Consider the following 20,820-nt stretch of genomic DNA (forward strand, 5'->3'; position numbering starts at 1 on the left):
GCATCCCCACGAGGCTTTGGTTGTCCCAAGCGTCTCCCAGACTAAGGGAAAATGGCACCAGTGACATCATCGGGCTACACAAACATGGCCGCCAACCGAAGACCAGTCAGACTAAGGGAAAATGGCCGCCATCAGCTACAGCATGCTTCCAGGAGCCCTCTGCAACGCTGCACCCTCTGCAAGAGGACCCCCCTGAAGGTAGGACACATGTTTAGGGGAGACTCCGCTGTGCACACTGCACCAGTCTTTGCACTGGGACCCCCCTGCATTATACCCACACTGCAAACAGTAAGGCATGCACCTAGGGGTCTCCTACACTGGGACCCCTCCAGACTACCAGGGCAGGACACACACTATTCCAGGACCCTTACAGAGTGGGGATAGTGGGGGAGACCCCAGGGGCCTCTGCTGCATCCTCTGCCCTTGGACCCCCACCAGATTCCAGGTCCAGACATGGGGGAAAAAGGGAGTGGGGGAAGCCCAGTTTACTGAGGGATTTAAGGATGGGAGGAGGGAACCTTCAGGCAGGTCTGACCATCCCTGGAGGTTACCCACGTCCACATAAAATAAAAAAATGACAAAAGGGGAGGAGGGGGACTGTACTTACACTTCCATGGCGCAGGTAACGCTCTAGACAGAATCCTCGCCACGAAGTAGGGGAGCTGTCGGCCAAGGGACTGCTGCGACTCAGACCCAAGCCCGGTCGTATGCGACCCTGCGAGACGCTTAACTCGCGGGCCAGTCTCTATGAGGCTATGTCATGGCTGACCTAGTGCATAGCTGTGGTCTGCACGTGCTCGCTGGCTGAGCGGGGGGGGGGACCACTGGATCTAGAATATCTAGCCCGTGATCCAGCAGTTGATTGTACATCTCCCGAGAGAAAAAACAAAAAAGGTGTAAGCAGGGCTTTTTTTCAGCGGGAACGCGGGGGAACGCTATGTAAGTGTGTAATTGCAAGGGGTGCTGGGGAGTGATGAAGGGTCTATTGATGATGGTCGCTGGGGGATCTATTGTCGCTGGTGGGGATTTTTTTTGCATGGGGGTCTATTGTTGCTGGTGGAGGATATTTTTTTGCATGGGGGGTTTATTGTTGCTAGTGGAGAATCTATTGTTGCTGGGAGGGGTCTTATATTTCTGGGGAGTCAGCTGTTGCTAGAATGGATCTACTGTTGAGAAAGAGGTCTATTGTGGCTGCCTGCTGGAAAATCTGTTGTTGCTGCTGGAGGTCTATTGTTGCTGGGGTGGAATTTTGTTGTGATGGGGGGCATTGTTGTGTGGGTGATCTCTTGTTTCTGGGGGAGGGGGGTCTATTGTTGCTGGCTGCAGGGGATCTATTTTGCTGCTTTTCTTGGTATAATTAACAAGTTCCATGCAAATTACTTAGCATCACAGAATGCGACTGGGTTCTGTGTTCTCTAAAAGGGGCGGGAATGGGAGGTGGGTAGGGGGTGGGACCAAGGGGCGTGCTTGGGGTGGGTATGGGGCAGAGACAAGGGGCAACTCAGAAGGGGGGAGTTCCTGCACCTACTCGCTGAGAAAAAAAGCCCTGGGTGTAAGGAAGGAGACTAGACAGATTAAAACTGATTACCTAGAGCAGAGAGAAGGGTTAAATACCAAGCTGAGGATGGCCTATGGGCGTAGCCAGGTGTTTTTTGTTCTGCCTAGTCCTACTCCTAGAGGAGGCAATATAGCTCACTAGTTATGATTTATGGAGCGCTGTGTCCATCGAACGAAAGAGAAAAGCGTGTTTAATGAAAGTAATATAATTAATACCAGGAACATGACAATACAAGCAGAAGATGATCTAGGTCATCTATTGGGAAACAAAGCTTAGAATATTAGGATGTACTGTCATTGGAATTCTTCAACCAAGAAAAATATGGGAGGATAAGTGTTGTGTAATTTATATTTTTGCATATGTTAGATTATATTTAAAAATTAATACACACACTGCTGAAATTCTAGTTTTCCAGGGGTGTGTATACACAATCCCATACATGTGATCTCTTCTGCTTGGTTATGACTTTTGATCATTTTAGAACTAGAAAATGACTACTGGAATTTGCAGTGGCTACTTACCTGGGAATGCTTGTTAAGTAGGTAATAACATTCAAAAAATCATCATCAGGAATTTCTGTGAAGTTGGGATATTCAGGGAATGTTATTATGGGTGCTCCATCCTTCCCTCTCCCCCCTGAAACCAAAAATTTAGAATTGGTAAACATGTAATAATTTCACATCACCAGCAAATATTATATGTAATACATTGATTTAAGCTAGGCATAAATACTAGATTGTGACCCATGCAGACACAATCTGAGTAGCGAATGGTCCTATCCCCTCAGAGTGCGTGTGCTTTAAGAAAGTTCTTGTAAAAACCATATTAAGTGGAAAAGACATTTAAATATATATATATATATATATATATATATATATATATATATATATATATATATATAAAAAACACATAAACCTTTGGGGATGGAGGTACAATTTACTGTGTGTTAACATGATTAGTTGAGCCCAATAGCCTAGATATAAAACACAGTGCTATAAATGCACTTGGGATTGAAAGCATTAACAACAGGGTAGCTGGCCAGAAAATATGTATGTAATAATTTCTATTTACTGAATATTATAGTCATATTAAAATTTCCCTACATGTGCAATCTTTTGACAATGTACATGTAATAAAGCAAACTATTCTCACATACACCTAGGTGATATAACATGTTCAAACACAGTACAATGGTCTGTATCGTCTATTTACATGAAAATATGTATTTTTTAATTACATGCTGCATAACTCATTAAAGAAAAAAGTTTTACTTCTCACTCTATTCCCATATAATTTATTTTGCAAAAAAAAAAAAAATGTAAACATAGTTTACAATACATTTTTCAAGTGATATTTGTATATGTATATATACATATATATATATTTAAAATTATACTTTAAACAGCAATGTTTTAGATTATTTTCCTTTTACGGTTTCAATATTTTTGTCACCGGCTAGTAGGCAAAACACAATGAAATGTGTATCTTATTATGGCCTATAAGTGGTGTCAGAAATGGAACTGTGCTGCCACCTAGTGTATAAACATGAAAAAAAAATGAAGTGATTAAGCCACAATTGTCACTGCTCACACAGCCTCCTATTCCAAAAAGAATGGGACATTCGAAACTGTTGCTTACTCACAGGGCTGTGCTGCTGAAATGTATATTCCAATGAAGGATATTTAAAGATTTTAATTGCAGCAAGTTTCGGTACGACATCCTATTGATTCTCATATCATTAACTAGTGGTGAGAGTGGAGCCTGCTTGATGTGGACAGTACAGAAAATTGGTGTGGATACAACTTGCAGCTCACGTTATAATATATATATATATATATATATATATATATATATATATATATACTGTATATATAGTGGTGAGGGATGCTGGAGCATAGACAACTATTTCATGAAAATATGGTCTACAGTAAATGTTGCCAATATACAGTGCATTCATAAAGTCAGTTTTTTCTTTCCCAATGTTTTTATTCAGGTTTTTTTTTTTTTCAATTTTGCTGCAGCCTGATACTACAGTTGTTTAAATTCATTTTTCTTCTCATTAATCTACGCTCAGTATGCCATAATGACAAACTAAAAACAGAATTTTAGAAAAGTTTGCAAATATATGAAAAAGAAAAAACTGAAATATCACATTGGCATAAGTATTCAGACCCTTTGCAACAACACTTGAAATTTAGCTCAGGTGTCTTCCATTTCTCTTGATCGCTGCTGAAATGTTTCAACGCCTTGACTGGAGTCCACCTGTGGTAAATTAAATTGATTGGACACAGTTTGGAAAGGCACGTGCCTCTCTATAAAATGCTTCACAACTGACAATGCATACTATATCAGAGCAAAAGCCATGAGGTCAAAGGAACTGCCTGCAGAGCTCAGAGACCAGATTATTGGAAGGCTAGAGAAAACATTCTGCTGCACTGAAGGTTCCCAAATGCACAGTGGCCTCCAGAATTCTCAGTTTGGCACAACCAGGACTTTTCCAAGAGTTGGTCTCCTGCCCAAACTGAGCAATCAGGGAGAAGGGCTTTAGTAAGAAAGGTGACCAAAATGCTCACTCCGACTGAGCTCCAGAGATCCTGTGTGGAGATGGGACATAATTCAGAAGGACAACTATTCCTGCAGTCCTCCACCACTTTGAGCTTTATGGCAGAGTGGCTAGATGAAAGCCTCTCCTCAGTGCAAAATAAATAAAAGCCTACTTGGAGTTTGCAAAAAAGCATCAGAATGACTCACAGACTATGAGGAACAAGATTTTCTGGTCTGATGAAACCAAGATTGAAGTGTTTGGCCTTAATTCTAAACATTATGTCTTGAGGAAACCAAGCACTGCTCATCACATGCCCGATACCAGCCCAACAGTGAAGCATGGCGGCGGCTGCATCATGTTGTGGGGGTGCTTTTCAGCAGCAGGGACTGGAAGATGGGTCAGGGTTGAGGGAAAACTGAATGTACAGAGATATCCCCAATGAAAACCTGTTCCACAGCACTCAGGACCTCAGACTGGGCCAAAGATTTACATGTCAATGATCCTAGGCATACAGCCAAAAAAACACAGAAGAGGCTTAAGAACAACTCTGTGAGTGTCCTAGAGTGGCCTAGTCAGAGCCCATCCAAACCAACTGAGCTTGAGAGGATTTGCAAAGAAGAATGGCAGAAAATCCCTCAGTCCAGGTGTGCAAAGCTTGTGGTGTCATACCCAAAAAGACTCAAGGCTGTAATTGCTGCCAAAAGTGCTTTAACAAAGTACTGAGTAAAATGTCTGAATACCTAAGTACATGTGATATTTAAGTTTTTTTCTTTTTAAAAAAAATCACAGACATTTCTAAAAATCTGTTTTCACTTTGTCATTAAGGGGGTACTGAGTGAAGATTAATGTGAAAAAAATAAATTTAAAAAACTGTAGTATCAGGCTGCAACATAACACAATTGAAAGAAAATGAAGGGGGTCTGAATACTCTATGAATGCACTGTGTATCAGTGAGGGCCTATTCACTCCTCCCCATTATGGTGTGTTGTGGGAACGCACGTGTTTGTGTAACATGCAGTAATGCACACTACAACTTAGTGCGTTGTGTTGCTATTCACTGTCAATGACATCCTAATGCATTAATCCAAAGCACATGCATTGCAGCAAAACACGACACGGTACTACCACCGTGCACTGTGGTGTGCTGCATCAAAAATAATAGTGAATGTATGATTTCTTTTTTTCTGTTTTGTGTGTTTAGGTTTGCTTTAATACAACACGTTAGTTAGCACCAGGACACAATGCACGAGAATGGACAGGGGTGAATTGCACTGACCAGTAAATCTAAATAAATCCAGGCAGGCAAATGAGTCTGGTTTTCGGTGAGACCTAGGTGGGCTATTTTAGGACAATGGTGGGCCTAGGGTCAACATCTCATGCTGTACTTTCATCTTCAAAACAAAAAAAGAAACATACTTAAACCAAATATAGAGACATAGAGAAAATGGGTGGCTTTGTAAATTACAAAGCTAAGAATACGTACCGGAACTTGTAGTTCCACATGAGTTTTGCAATCCCTCTCTTTGATGTCATGTACTGGACAGGAGGTCAACAAAAGTATTATACATTGTATTCTAATGATGGGGAGATCCTCCCACCCTCAGAATACACTGATCAGTGCTGCCAGGTGGCACTGATCGATCAGGCAGTAGATCGACTTCTGTACAGCCAGCCTGCCCATACATGCTTTAAAATTCTGCTGGTCCCTGCTGAACCGGCCACATTTTAATCCATGCAGGGCCAGCTTGAGGAATTGACTATTTGCAGTGTTTGGGCCTAGTGGCAGAATTGCCTGCCATTATCCAAGGCAGCTTGGTAATGATCACTGCACAGTAGCGACTTGTAGCTACGTAGATAAACATTTATAGTCGGCTGCAACATCAACTCTGCATCCAGTCTTAAATTAACAAAGAAAACCATAAAAAATAACGCTGTATTGCAGTGCCTAAAACATGACCATATCTAATCAAACAAAATCAACAAGCATCAAAAAACAAAATTGTGCAGATGTGAAAATTGCAATGTGAATCACCAAAAAAAGTGAAAGTAATTATTCTTTTTATTAAAGTGCATCCGAGTGATAATAACAAGTCAATCTTGTGACATCCTCTTCTAATCGTCAATCAGAATCTTCCAGTGTATGGTATCTGCTAACCACCAAGTGAATCCCACACTCACTGGAAATAATGGCTTGAAAAAGTTTACCAGCAAGAACAGCCTGATTAAACAGTGGTAAGTTACCTTGTCATGCCAGCTCCAGCCTGTGACAAATGCAACAGACTCCACTCCTCTTCTCCTCTAGGAGCAGTAGAAACTACTACCAGAAACTTTATCAACAGGGCTCCATTTTTGTCAGGTAGATCCAGAGTTCATACATCAGTACCATGTGCAAGGACCAGTACAGGGACAAGGTCATCTACAGCCCAGGACGAACATGTCAATTTGCGCCCCCCCCCAAGATGTATTTGTATTATGTGTCAGCAAAAATCCCCCCCCCCCAAATAAAATTGAGCATATTCTGCATGCTTGCCCCCAAACATAAATTCCCCCTCCTTCCAGTACAAATTGGCCCCCTTGCAAAAATTCCCTCTCCATGCACAAATTTCCTCCCATTCTCCAAATCCCCCCAGCACAAATTCCCCCCAATCCCCCTTCTAGCATGAATCCCTGCCCCCCCCCCCAAAGAAAAAGTCTGCCCCAAGTACAAATCCCTCCCAATCACCCCTTTTAGCACAAACCCCCCAAATCCTCCCTCCTAGCACAAATCCTTTCGCCCCACCCCCTCTCCAGCAACACAAATCTCTCTAAATCACCACTCCTAGCACCCCCACATACAAATTTCCCCTCCCAAAACAATTCTTATTCCCTGCCGCCCCCCCAAATTCTCCCTCCCAACACAAATCTCCTCCCCCCCAATCTCCTTGCGGCACCCGCCCATTTCACATAATACCATAGTGCTCAGGGCCACCGTCGCTCTTGCCCACACCTTGTCCTGGCCCTGGCAAGGACCTCTCATAGGGTCCTTATAGCAGCTACTCGTGCAGCCCAGCAAATGACAGGAAGCGGTAAAACCATCTAGCCCAGCAGTACTTTATAGGCCACCTCCATGCACAGCGGAGCAGCTGAAAACCCCTATCAAAGCATCCATTAGTTACTTTACATTATTACAGAGCCTTGTATTAAAATTCAATTATTATACAGGCTCTGTATTTATGTATTTGCACAATTTCGGTCTTTTGAAATTTGTTGATTTTGTGATATTAGATATGATCATGTTTTAGGTGCTGCAAAACCAGATTGTTTTTTTTTTTTCATGTTTTGGGGTGTCTATATCTACCTTTTTTTGCTGGCAGCCTTTATATTTACCATCAAGCACTGACTTGATATAAATTGTTTATTAACAACAAAAAAAAAACAGGCAGTTTTTTTTTTTTTTTTTAATACAAACGCTTTTAATGAGGAATAAAAGCATAACAAAGAGAACCAGTAAATAGGATGCAGTACATACATGAAGGTGAAAAGTACAAGAAAAGCATAAAATGCAGCATGTATAACAATTAGAGACTATAAAATATGCTTGAATTCAGTCCTGTGTTATAAGAAAGTAACTGATTGGATATCTGAGATATACTACTGACCTGCTCTTGGGTTCAGGAAGGGTAGCAGTATCAAGGATAAATACATCCCAGTTGCCAGATTAAAGAAATTAAATAGTAAATAGAACTCAAAACCAAAACGAGTAGGCTTAAAGATAAAGAGGTCATATTAAACTAAAAAAAAAAAACAAAAGGGTGGGAAATAGGTAATTACCAGGTGAAAATGTATCTTGTGTCACCAAGGGTAATATTGTAGCATAATTATCAATTTCCAAAATAGCTATTATATGATTCCCAGCTTGCCTGCTTGCGGTCAAAGATGTGCATAGTATCAAAAATGGTGTGATGTATACACTCCATCACTTTTATAGCCTCCATTCTTTGAAGCACCTGGGTCCAGGGCACTGTAGGAAAGCGCCAGTCCAAATAATTGCGCAGAAAAGCTTGTGGGCTAATTTTTGGGCTGGGGATGGCACCTCTGGAAGTGGTGCAAAGAGGAGGCACATTCGTAAGGTCAGGGTAATGAGAGACCCTGTCATTTGGATTATTCTGGAGGCAGCCTGACTCCAAACCGGCTTAAGGCCTGGGCAACTTCAGAATATGTGGAGGAAGGTGCCTGCAGCCTGGCACCCCCTAAAGCAGTTATCTGGGATGCCTAGATAAAACAAGTGTACTTTATTAGGGGTCATGGAGCATGTGCATTTTTTGCATGTTCGAGAGCATGTCTGACCATTCCTCTGTGGTAAATTCTTGACCTATGTCTGTCTGCCATCGGACCATGGCTGAGCACTTCTCAGGTATGTACACCCCATTCAGATAACCATATATCCTCGAAATGACCCCCTTGGAGGAATTATAACAGATGGATTCAAAGTCTGTGAATCCGGATCTGACGTTAAGGGAGTATAGTGATTCAAAAAAATGTTTGATTTGGAGATACTTGTAGAATTTAATCCTCGATGGTCATATGGGAAGCATAGACAGGCAAGGCTCTGAAAAAAATAAAGCAGCTTTGGCACGATAGACATTTTGATAGCCGTAACTCTTCCCATGAGGGAGATAGGAAATGTGGACCATAATCTTAGGCCCTACGCTCATCTAGGATAACAAAAGTGACCATAATTATAGATAATTGCTGATATATGTTCAATATAGGGGGTACTCCTGGCCTTGAACCAGATATGACTTTGTAGGAGTCCAAATCTGAGTGTTTCGAGAATATCATAAGGAGAAATCTCTGCTTTAATGTATAGGTACTGCCCATCGGGTCAAATAAGGGAAAATCACTTGGTGATCACATCATTTAGCATATAATGAAAAATAAATAAAAAGGAACTTAAGGAACAGTAGAACAAGGTAAAACAAACCTTTAAGGAGCCAGGGGGAAGAGACCCATCTGGCCAGTGTGACAAAGCTCTGTGGACTATCCATTCCAATACTCAACCAGCGCTCCAGCTCTTACTCCTTGAAACCTCCTGGCTCACCATCAGAAAACGGGAGGGGGTGATATTATCAATAGAGTGAGTAGGGGGACAATTCAGATGGGTGAGAAGAGACTTAGCTAGATAGCAAGGATAGCAAGAATTTAACTTGGTGCATGAGTGATATTCCAACTTCAATAAGCTTTGGAGCTGTAGGTAAGAAGAGCTACATACCAGTGGGGATCAAGAAATTCGGTCCCTGGATCATTGTCGACTCCTCTGGTCCCTGGATCATTGTCGACTCCTCCGGTCCCATTGTGGTGATGGAGTGGCACAAATTGGGGCTGTGCGAGGAGTGGAGGGGAACTTAGTTTGACCAGGAAGTCCTTGCCCTCAGAAAAATTAGTCATTGTATCGGTGGTGTCGTTGTGGGGGACTGAGAGCACCATCTATAGCTCCATCTATAGCGGATCCTGGCAGATTATAGGAGGGAGGTGCCCTCTTACATCTGTCTTCTCTCGTCTAGTGTTGCAAGGGAGATATCCAGATAGATTTGAACAGCAACCCCCGTCTAGTTGGCTAAGGGGGGTGTTGTGAGATGTACGGAGGATATCCTCTTTTACAAGAAAGAGGCACATCACAATGTCTCTCGGGGGTTTTTCCGGAGGTGGTAAGGCCTATGAATTCTATTGCATACAAAAGAAGCATCAGCATGGTCTAGGAGCAGGGAGTGAAATATTTTCTTTACTGCAGAGGATAGATCTATAACTGTTTTAGGTACCCCACGCACTCTGATGTTTTTCCTTCTGCTGTGGTTATCCAAGTCCTTAAGGTGGGTTTTCAGTTGTAAAACAGTGTCAGAAAGAGCCTCATGTTCTTTACGTAGATCTTGATATGCTAGATGGAGCTTGTCATGCTTAGTATCTAGCATGTCGGTCTGGCCCCCTTGTGCTGCTATCTCCTGGGTTAGTGTGCTTGTGGATTTGTGCAGCTCAGCCTGGAATTTATGCACCAGTTTATCATACATGGTGGAGAGGCCATCCTACTGGTCAGACTTGGTGAGGTGGGGGGGTGTACTCACTTTGTTCCAAAGAGGCCAATGGTGAGGCGGATGGGTCCAGTGTGCCTGCAGGTGCCTGCAATGGCTGGGCGCCATCTTGAGGCGTCATTGTTTTTTCCAGCACGCGGAGCAAGTATGTAGTTAAGGGCCATTGGACAGGCTTCCTCTTATGATTCTTGGAAGTCAGCATGCAGTATCAGGTCCCGCAGGGGTGCTTGAATAAATAAGGAAAGAATTTTGTGCAAAATGGCCCTGGGGAAAAGGTCTAGGTCTCCGCTTCCCTCAGAGCTCCTGCTGCTAGCGTCCTTCCAGCTTCACGCCACGCATGTTCCCCTATCTGGGAGATTGTAACCTGCTACCAATCTGTTACAAAACTGCTAACATAACATGGCCTTTAGGGCTTGTTTAGACCTGTGATTGTCAGTGTAAAGTGTTCTGTGTTGGATCGCTTGTTGTTGTTGCTGTGGCATGTGTGCAATGCCTTCCAGCAGCATTTTCTGCTTAAGCCCAGTGAGGCCAACACATATGGTGTGAACGGGCCCTCACTTAGAGCAATTATTCAGCCAGGGATTTGGCATTTTTCTAACTGCTAACTGATAAAAAGTAAACTCTGATTAGTTGATTTGGTTTCTTACAAACCTATTCCCATATCTGCATTTACAGTATTTATATGCAGTGTGTATATATGTATTTGTGTGTATGTAAAAGAACATATATGTAAAAGAACATGTCTGTAACCAGACACCCGAGTCAGGGATAATAGTCTTTCTGCTACACTGCCTGATTGCTCATGCATGGCTGTAAATCTGGGAATAAATTGTAGCTCTTTACAGTACCTAGAGCACAGAAGTTTAGAAGTGTATGATCTTCCCTTTTAAATGTATCATTTCAGGGTGCCTATTCCTAGATGCAAAGAGTTTCCAGATTTATCAACTGTGTACAATGGTGGTCCTAAATCTTTTGGCCCCATACCCACTGTGAGTTTAGCCTTGATGCATGAGGCTTCATTGTTTCTGTGTGGACGGAAAGCATAGAAACACTGTCCATTCTGGGTGCCAGAAGCTTGTTAAAGGGTAACTCCACTTTCATGGGCAAAAAATAGAAAATAAAAAAAATTAAATATAGCATATACAATTGAGACACAAGTCATATTGTAATTGAATGTTATTAAAAATTACCTTTCCTTTTCAATCTGCAGCAGCTGTTATTTTCTGTAAAACGCAATGCAATATGGCTACCTGGAGGTGTTCTGCACACACAATGTATACAGAACGCCCCCCCAAAAACAAAATTTCCTGCTTGTGTTATTGGCTCACCAATTTTTTCACAGAAGTCTGCCCTAAGATACAAGTCAGATTTCTGGCATTCTCTGCAACAAAAATTTAATTTTTGGTATGATACTACCAATAGGAAATCCCGTCTAAAGGGTTGCAGACCCAGCAGTTTTTCTCATTAGAGCCCTGCAGGTGCACCAGCTGACTGATAATTATGAAACAACTCCCATTAGACTAATTCAGCATAGGGGCACAGAACAAACAGGGATTTCTTCAGAAAAACAAAAGGTAGGAATCTGCAACAAAGTATGTTAAAATCCTTTTCAATCTACATACGTAGATCACCCAGAGGGGAATTGTTTTTTCTCAACAAAAGTGGAGTTACGCTTTAAAGTCTATGAGAGGCTGTTGGCTGGATGGAGCTGGGTGGTGGACTACCGTTAAACTTTTTGCATTCTGGGCATTTGTCCCTGGGCACATACTACTGTAAATGTTAGTACTGCTCAGTGCACTATCCTGCCCCACCTGGGCCTTCAGTTCGCATCAAAATGCTAAAACCCCATGTACTGTGGCTAAACACCCACTGTGCATGGGGCCTTAGGGAAGACAGAATGTATTGCCTACTTCATAGCACAAATCCAGGCTCTATTTCTTCCACCAAAGAGCAAAAGAGTGTTTTAACTAACAGCAACTAATCAGCAATAGTTTGTTTTACTGTTCTAATGCTAGTAAACTAATGAAAGTAAACTCATTGATTAGTTACTGTAACCCCACCCCATCCCAATCTCTAAATGTATATATATAAAAATGAATGTGTGTACTGTAATATTTATGTGTGTGTATGTATGTATGCACACAAGCAGTCTTTTACCAGACAAAGGAGTGAGGCAGCGTACTCGGTCTCATCTTTAAGCATAGCTAAAGTCCTGCTATTAGTCACTGAGAGCACGCAGGCTCTTTATTTTAGCAGAGACATGCAATGCCTCTTCTGCAAGAAAACACACCTATATATACCAAATAGAACTCGATTACGGGAAAACGTGTCAGGTGGAACCACATCTGTGACGTCATCATGCACTAGTCTGTTGGCTTGGACCACGGCCCTGATCATGAAGCGATTTTACTGCCTTCTTTTGTTTTTCTGCATGGAAGTACAATCATTTTTTCAATAAACCTGCACTATGAAGCGTCTTCTGTCTTTAAGTGTGATATTTGCAGAATCTGTTTCTGCTTGCTCAGTTTGAGCCATTGGATATTCCCTGCAGTAACAACAGCACTGTCATCCTTTGATGGGATCATATCTTGATTGCCAAATATGTGGATAAAAGTGGTGGCTGCCATATTAAAAGCGAGTTAGATCTCTATAATTTTAGAACATATCCATCTGGTAAGTGTGGGGATTGCAGTTTTTTGGCCACCTTTGCACAATTCTGTTTGTCTGTGTTCATTGTTCTGCACGATGTGAGCACTTGGATCATCACTTGAGGAATAAGATTATCTGACATTTGGAACTTTTCACATAGTATCACGTTTGACATTTTAAATGAATCATGAAATATCAGGAATGTTTATTTTGAGATTTGCATGAACTAATTAATTGATTGTGTCATACACTATTTTATTCTGATGATTTTATATGAATTATGAAATATTAGGAGGATTTACTTTTGAAATTTATGAAATATTTTTTTATTTTACACACGATTGATCTATTTTTTACTTTTTTTTATTGAGGCACAGTGTGACAGTTCAGTCAGCTGTGAGCAGGTATGTCGCCCAGGATTGTCAACCAGGCAGGTTGAGAGACTCCAGGAGGATTGTTTTATTTGGAGGAAACTGGCTTTTAAGTTTCCTCGTTGTTTTGTAAAGTCCAGTTGGGGACCTGGAGCCTGAAGATTTCGCAGCGATATGGGTGGGAGGAAATCTCCAGTCCTGGGACCAGGTTTTAAGACTAGCCAGGACACTGATGGTTCAGGTGTGGCTGGGTCTTTTAGGAAAGACATTACCAAGGTTACCACCCTCCTGAGGAGTCCTGGTACACAAGGGAGAAGTGTGGATGTCTGCACGGGGCAGTCTAACAGAGCAGAAGGAGGGCCCAACCCTGTAGGCTTGAGCAGCAAGGAAGCTGTAAAAGGAGAGTGTTAGTAGGGGTACAGAGTGTGTACCAAACAGGGACACTGTTACAGGGTCAGGAGGACCGAAGTCAAAGCCTGAGCCGCAGTGCTGAGCAGAGAGCCAGGTGGCTTGGTATTATTCGATTATTATTTCTTTACTGCTGTGTAAAGTTGAAACCCCTGCGTGGGATCCTGGATGGACTATGTTTGTTCTTTTTCTTTAATAAAAGTGGGCAAGAAAAGCCCTTTAAAAGGCCCTCTATGCAATTGTTTTTTCACAGAGCAACCTGGATCCTCCTCTTCTCGGGTCCCTTTTTGGCTCTCCTGGCCCCTCCCTCTTTCTGAGTGCCCCCACAGCAAAAAGCTTGCTATGGGAGCACTCGGGCCAAGTCACAGCTCCCTGTGTCCATTCAGACACAGAGCCGCTCCCTCTCTCTCCTGATTGGCTGAATGATTTTGATTGACAGCAACGGGAACCAATCTCCTATCTCAGCTAATAAGCAGGGCAGTCCCAGGCAGCTTAGACACTCCTGCAATTTTGCTGGATAAAGACAGGCTCAGGTAAGAATTAGGGGGGCTGAGGGGGGCTGCTGCACACAGAAGAATGCATAGAATGCATTAAGAAAAAAAAAAAAAAAATCTTCTGACTTTACAATCACTTTAAGCATTACAAGATGGCAGATAATACAAAACTGGGCGGCAACAGGACAACTTAGATGAGGGAGAGTTGATCATAATGTACTGGAGAAAAAAGATGGTGATTTTAAGAAAGTGGAGATGACACAGCAGTGTTTAATGAGGAAGGTTAGGCCCACATTTGCTAGAGACAAAGATGGCAGGCTGGGGCTTTACTACAAGAATTATAATACTGCAGAAAATACAGTGGGGGTAAATTGGCCAGCAGCAGGACAGTTTATTTAGGGATAATAGGCCTAACTGGTACACAGTATGCCTAACTTTTATTTTATCTATAGTGATAGGCAGGGCTTTTTTTCAGCTGGAACTTGGTGAAACTCAATCACCTTTGGCTCAGGCCCTCTGCTCCCTGCTCACTACTATTACTTGTAAACACAGACGTCTGGCTTCTGTGTTTACAAGTGACAACTTGTCACAGATCTGATCTCCTGAGTGTCTCCCACTGAGTGAAGGATGGGGACAAGGGAAATGCAGGTGCCCAGGGTGCAGAATAATGTCAACAACCCCAATGGATAATCTCCCCGCAAGTAAGAGAGGCAGAGCCAACTACAATGTGCGGGGAAGTACTAGAGCCGTTTGGGTGCTTCTGCTTAATACAGCAACAAAGTAAGACATGTGGAAGAAGGTTTTAAAGGAGGTAGGGAGAAGATGGGGGCATTGGAGAGGGGGTTGCATGCAGAGGTGAGAGTTAAAGAGGGGGTGAAAATAAGATGTGGATAGGGGAAGCAGAGGTAAGCAGCTGTGGAAGAAGTACTATGTATGCAGTGCACCCCTGAACTCTGCACTATGTACGTAATGCACCCCCAAACTCTGCACTCTTTTTGTAACCCCCCCCCCCGAATTCTGCACTCTGTACATAATGCACTCCTGGTATTTATTGCCTCTTTAAAATCCTCCCACTGTTAGTGAAATTTGACCAAGCCCACTATTTGATGCGGTTTGGAGTGTGTGTGTGTGTGGGGGGGAGGAGGGGTGGGGTTTAGGGGGTCGTGATTGAGTTCCTGTACTTATTTCCTGAGAGAAGAAAAGCTCTGGTGATAGGAGGGTACAGTAAATGAAAGTAGGTGGTTTAGGTGCACAATGTTTTTGCACTGGTCAGTAACAAATGAATGCTCTGCTTTGAGCACCCCAAAAGGCCTTATCAAGATAAAATTACACTAAAAAGCAGTTAAACTTAAAATAAGCGAATATTAACATAAAACAAAAACCAATTCAAAATCCCACTCCCTAAAACTTTTTTTAAGGGAAACCTTGCAGCAAAACAAACATTTTTTTCCATGGAAAGTGACCACTTCAAATCAACCACAAACAATGTTTTTTTTGCCCAAAGAGACAGCAGTCAGAGTTAAAGTACAGATTCCTAACAAACCGTAATCTCTCCCTATGCAGTCAATTATTTTTCCCTATACTTTCCCTTCAGCAGCTTCCAATACACTGACACTATGGCTGCTCTGCCCCCCCCCTTTCCTCTATAGTGATAGGGCCCCCTTTGTGGTCCTTCCACGCCTCCTCCCCTTAGCTCAAATGCCATGCAGTGCATTATGGTTTCAAAAACCCATGGCAGCTGCAAATCCAAACCTCATCCCTCATTTTTCTGATGGGCAGCAAAGTGAGGCAAATATTCAGTTAAAGGGTGGCAAAATTGCAATTTTACACACCTTGATAAAGCATACTCATCTAAGGCTCGCAGTTCCTAAATGTTTTGCAGGACAATTTTATGGGTCAGATGGTGAACGCACCGACAAGAAAACGCAATACTAGACCGACTGATTACTAAAAATACAGACCTGATCACGGATATAGAAATAAAGGGCAACTTAGGAAACAGTGACCATGGTCAATTAGTTTCAGTATAAATCATAGAAATAGGAAACACAAGGATAATAAAGGACACTGAATTTCAAAAGAGCTAACTTCCCTAAATTGCGCTCTTTGCTAGAAAATTACAAATGGGAGGGAACCCTAGGAACAAAGAACACGGAGGAAAAATGGGAGTGCTTCAAGAACATACTAAATAAAGGGATTGGCCAGCGCATTCAAAAGGTGAATACGTTTAAAAGAGCTAAAATCAACCCTGGGTGGCTAAACTCCAACATAAAATGGCATATTAATACTAAAGAAAAGGCCTTCAATAAATACAAGGGTGAGGGGTCATTGGCAGCATTCCAACATTACAAAGACTGCAATAAGAAATGTAAAGGCGAAATCAAGGTGGCTAAAATAGAGCACGAAAGACACATAGCGGAAGAGAGTAAAAAAAAAAACCCAAGAAATTCTTTAAGTATATAAATAGTAAGAAAGCGAGACCAGAACACATTGGCCCCATAAAAGACGACAAAGGGAATCTGGCCACAGAGGACAGAGAGAAGCCGAAAGTGCTAAATAAATTCTTCTCTTCAGTCTTCACAAAAGAATTGAGGGGCTACACTAACCCAGCTTGTAATGTTAAAATAAATAATACACCTCAGAAAGCACCCTCATGATTAACAGAAGATAGACTTAGAACTAAACTTGAAAAACTTAACACAAATAAATCACCGGGACTGGATGGCTTGTACCCAAGGGTCCGTAACCACTTTAGAACCGGAAGGATTTTCCCCCTTCCTGACCAGGCCCTATTTTGCGATTCGGCACAACAGTATTTTAACGGACAATTGTGTGGCCGTGCGATGCTGCACCCAAATAAAATTGATGTCCTTTTTTTCCCACAAATAGAGCTTTCTTTTGGTGGTATTTGATCACCTGTGCGATTTTTATTTTTTGCGCTATAAACAATAAAATATCGACAATTTTGAAAAAAAAAAAAAAAAAAACAATATTTTTTCACATTCTGCTATATGACATTCTCACGAAAAAAATTTAAAAATCAAAATTTTTTAACATTTTAGGCCAATTTGTTTTCTGCTACATATTTTTGGTAAAAGAAAAAATCGCAATAAGCGTATTTTGATTGGTTTGCGCAAAAGTTGTGTTTTCTAACCACGGACAGATTTATGTAATTTTTGTTGTATTTTTTTTTTTTTTTACTAGTAATGGCGGCGATCTGTGATTTTTTGCGGGACTGCGACATTGCGGCAGACATATCAGACCCCCAACTGACATTTTGACACTTTTGGGGGTACCAGTGACTATACTACAGTAATCAGTGCTAAAAATATGCACTGTTACTGTAATAATGCCATTGGCAGGGAAGGGGTTAACCATGTGGGTGATCAAGGAGTTAAATGTGAGCCTAGGGGAGTGATTCTAACTGTGGGGGGGCGTGGCTTCTGAAATGACCATAGAGACATGTGATCCTATATAGAAGGATCACATGGGCTCCTTGATCATTTCAGGGAGAAGAACGGTCAGCTGTGTTTACAACAGCTGCCTGTCCTTCTCTCTCTGCGGGGAGCGATCGCGGGTGTCAGGCGGCAATCGGAGCTGCCTGACCCGTGCATCGGCTTCCCTGCTTCCCGCAGTTTGCACAGGAAAGCCACTCTGCCGCAGTAAAAAGGCAGCGGGTGGTCGGGAAGTGGTCAAAGAACTCAGCCAGGTGATAGCCAGACCATTGTTCTTGATCTTTATGGATAGTCTACAGACAGGTATGGTGCCAGCTGATTGGAAAAAAGCCAGCATGGTACCATTATTTAAAAAAGGGCCGAGATATATCCCGGGGAACTATAGGCCGGTTAGCCTAACATCAGTATTCTGCAAGATTATGAAGGGGTTGTTAAGGGACTATATACAAGACTTTAGTAATGAGAACGGTATTATTAGTAGTAATCAGCATGGATTCATGAAAAATCGTTCTTGCCAGACCAATCTATGAACCTTCTATGAAGAAGTGAGTTGCCATCTAGATAAGGGAAGGCCGTGGATGTGGTGTATCTGGTCTTTGCAAAGGCATTTGACACCGTTCCCCACAAATGCTTATTGTACAAACTAAGGTACGTAGGTATGGACAATGGGGTGAGTACCTGGATTGAAAACTGGCTCCATGCCAGTCCAGAGGGTGGTGATAAATGGGGAGTACTTGGATTGGGCAGGTGTGGAAAGTGGGGTCCCCCAAGGATCTGTCCTGGGACTAATCCTGTTTAATTTATTCATAAACGACCTAGAGGATGGGATATCCAGCACAATCTCGGTATTTGCGGACGATACTAAGCTCAGCATGCCAATATCTTTTTGCAGGACGTGGTAACTTTACAAGCAGACCTGAACAAAATAATGGGGTGGGCAACTACATGGCAGATGAGGTTTAATGTTGAAAAATGTAAGGTAATGCACTTGGGTGTCAGAAATACAAACGCAAGTTACTCGCTAGGGAGTGAACCTCTGGGTGAATCTAAGATGGAAAAGGACCTGGGGGTCCTAGTGTACAAAAGGCTTGGCAATGGCATGCAATGCCAATCCGCTGCAAGCAAAGCCAACAGAATATTGGCATGTATAAAAAAGGGGATCCACTCCAGAAATAAAGAGATTATTCTCCCACTCTACAAGACTCTGGTCTGGCCACATCTTTTTAATATGCCGTTTAGTTCTGGGCACCGGTCCTCAGGAAGGATGTGCTGGAACTGGAGAGAGTCCAGAGAAGGGCAACAAAGATAATTAGGGGGATGGAGGACATCAGGCTTGAGGAAAGACTGCAAGCATTGAACTTGTTCTTTCTGGAGAAGAGACGATTGAGAGTGGATATGATATCAATGTACAAATACTGTGCTGGTGACCATAGCATAGGGAACAAACTTTTCAGAGAAAGGGAATACAATAAGACACAGGGCCACTCACTAAAACTAGAAGAAAATCAGTTAAACCTTAAACTACGTAAGGGGTTCTGTACTGTCAGAGCGGTAAGGATGTGGAATTCTGGTAAAAGCAGAGAGCATCGATAGTTTCAAAAAATAATTAGATGGGCACCTTAAAGACCACAACATACAGGGGTATAAATATATATACGGTTAACAGCAAACACACACACATCATAGGATGGACTGGTGTCTTTTTTCAGCCTCAATAACTATGTAACTATGTATGAAGCACTAACATTTTAACTACATTTCAATGTCATCTTTTGGCAAATAGGCCACAGTGTATGACTGTTGGGCAGCAAATTGCATAAAAGGGGCATTGTGCAATAGTTTCCACATTCCCACTGTATTTAGAGAGGTTAAATATTTTATTGGTGCTCCTGGCAGACCAACATAGATAGCTATTAGAATTAATGGATTTTTTGCCTGATTTTCTAATAATCTCTATTGATAGGGCATAGAATAGAGATAACCCAGTGCTGCCAATTACTGCATTGTAGGGGAGATGCCCAGTCGTGCAAAAAATAGTAAATGCTCACGACAAGCACAAAGACAGCTTGTTAAAGGTTTGATTGGTCTTTTATGTAGGGAGATGTATGATGACAAAAAATGAAATATTTCAAAAATTGTATTTCCTATAGACACTAGGCCTGCCAAGGGTAACGGTGGAGGACCATGCGTAGCCTTGTGGCCTCCAGCTGAAGACCAGTCAAATACAATAGCTAGTTTTTGAAAGCCAGCTATACATGCAAAGAACATTTTTCAGAGAAGCATCATATCCTGAACAAATGCCGTAGTTCTGCAACCATACATATCTATCAATCTATACCCTTACTTAGTGCAAAACAGCCAAATAGTATTGTATTTTTTGTGAAGCTGAAATTGCATTTACATGTTAAGCTTCAGTCATCATGTCTAACAACTGCCAAGATGCACAGATATGGCTCATACAGTTCTTACCCGGCAAGATAGCAAACTGCCGATGAAGCTGTTCCATGATGTCCACGGCAAGCAGGGGTCTGATCTCTTGCTGCATGATTTCATCTGTAGGTTCAAAGAAAGACTCTGGATTAATACAATTTCATACCCATAGAAAATAATAGAAAAGGAACAGAAACAAACTGCTGAGAGATTAGCACGTGCTCTCTATTCATTTTATCAGTAAACAAGATTCTTCCTGAAATACCCATGTACTCAATCATTTTAAAGAACTATTTCCCTTTTCAAGTTAATAATGTACATGTTCTACTCACAGCTATGCAGCACTGAAAATAATGGACCCCAGTTGCAGCTACAACATTCTTTTTAACATTAGTTGGCTGTTATATCCTTTCTTTGTTCTGCCTTGGGTCTGGCTAGCCATACATAAGAGCACTTTGACCAGCCTTTGCCCCTGAGCACTCTGTGGAAGCCAGGCTTGGCTCAGCCTTGAATGGCTTAGCTGTGTAGCATACAGTCGGCAGACCTCGCTTCTGCATGAGACATCGATAGTTACACTGGGGCCTCTTTGTTACATGCTGCGCTTTCTGAACTCTTTTCCCTTTTTTTGGTTCAGCATTTTATTCTGTTCTGATTATGTTGTGTGAATAGTTCTGCAAAAGCCAGAGCTGAAGAGAGAAAAGGAAAATAAGTAGAAAACGAATGCTTGTCACATCTTGGGATACACAATGCTGGGAAAGTTACCATCAGGTTCTGCTGGTAAAGGAATGCCTCCTAAGTGGATGTTTTAGACCATAATTGCATTACTGTGGAAAAATGTAGAGCTG

General features: G+C 42.1%; 1 protein-coding gene across 5 annotated transcripts in view; it reads right to left on the reverse strand.

Moving 5' to 3' along the window:
• MCF2L2 (MCF.2 cell line derived transforming sequence-like 2) overlaps positions 1–20,820 on the reverse strand; it is a 529,158-nt gene that overhangs the window by 427,469 nt on the left and 80,869 nt on the right. For 4 of the 5 annotated variants that reach the window (XM_082251878.1, XM_082251880.1, XM_082251879.1 and 1 more), the window contains exons 2-3: positions 20,015–20,098; positions 2,080–2,194 (exon numbers count right to left, since the gene is read on the reverse strand). In XM_082251878.1, coding sequence (XP_082108004.1) covers positions 2,080–2,194; positions 20,015–20,098 — 199 coding nt within the window. The remainder of the gene's footprint in view (positions 1–2,079; positions 2,195–20,014; positions 20,099–20,820) is intronic. The other variant, XM_082251881.1, reaches the window with a different exon arrangement.

Source organism: Pelophylax lessonae (genome assembly GCF_965119305.1).
Source record: "Pelophylax lessonae genome assembly, chromosome: 3".
NCBI classification, from domain to species: domain Eukaryota; kingdom Metazoa; phylum Chordata; class Amphibia; order Anura; family Ranidae; genus Pelophylax; species Pelophylax lessonae.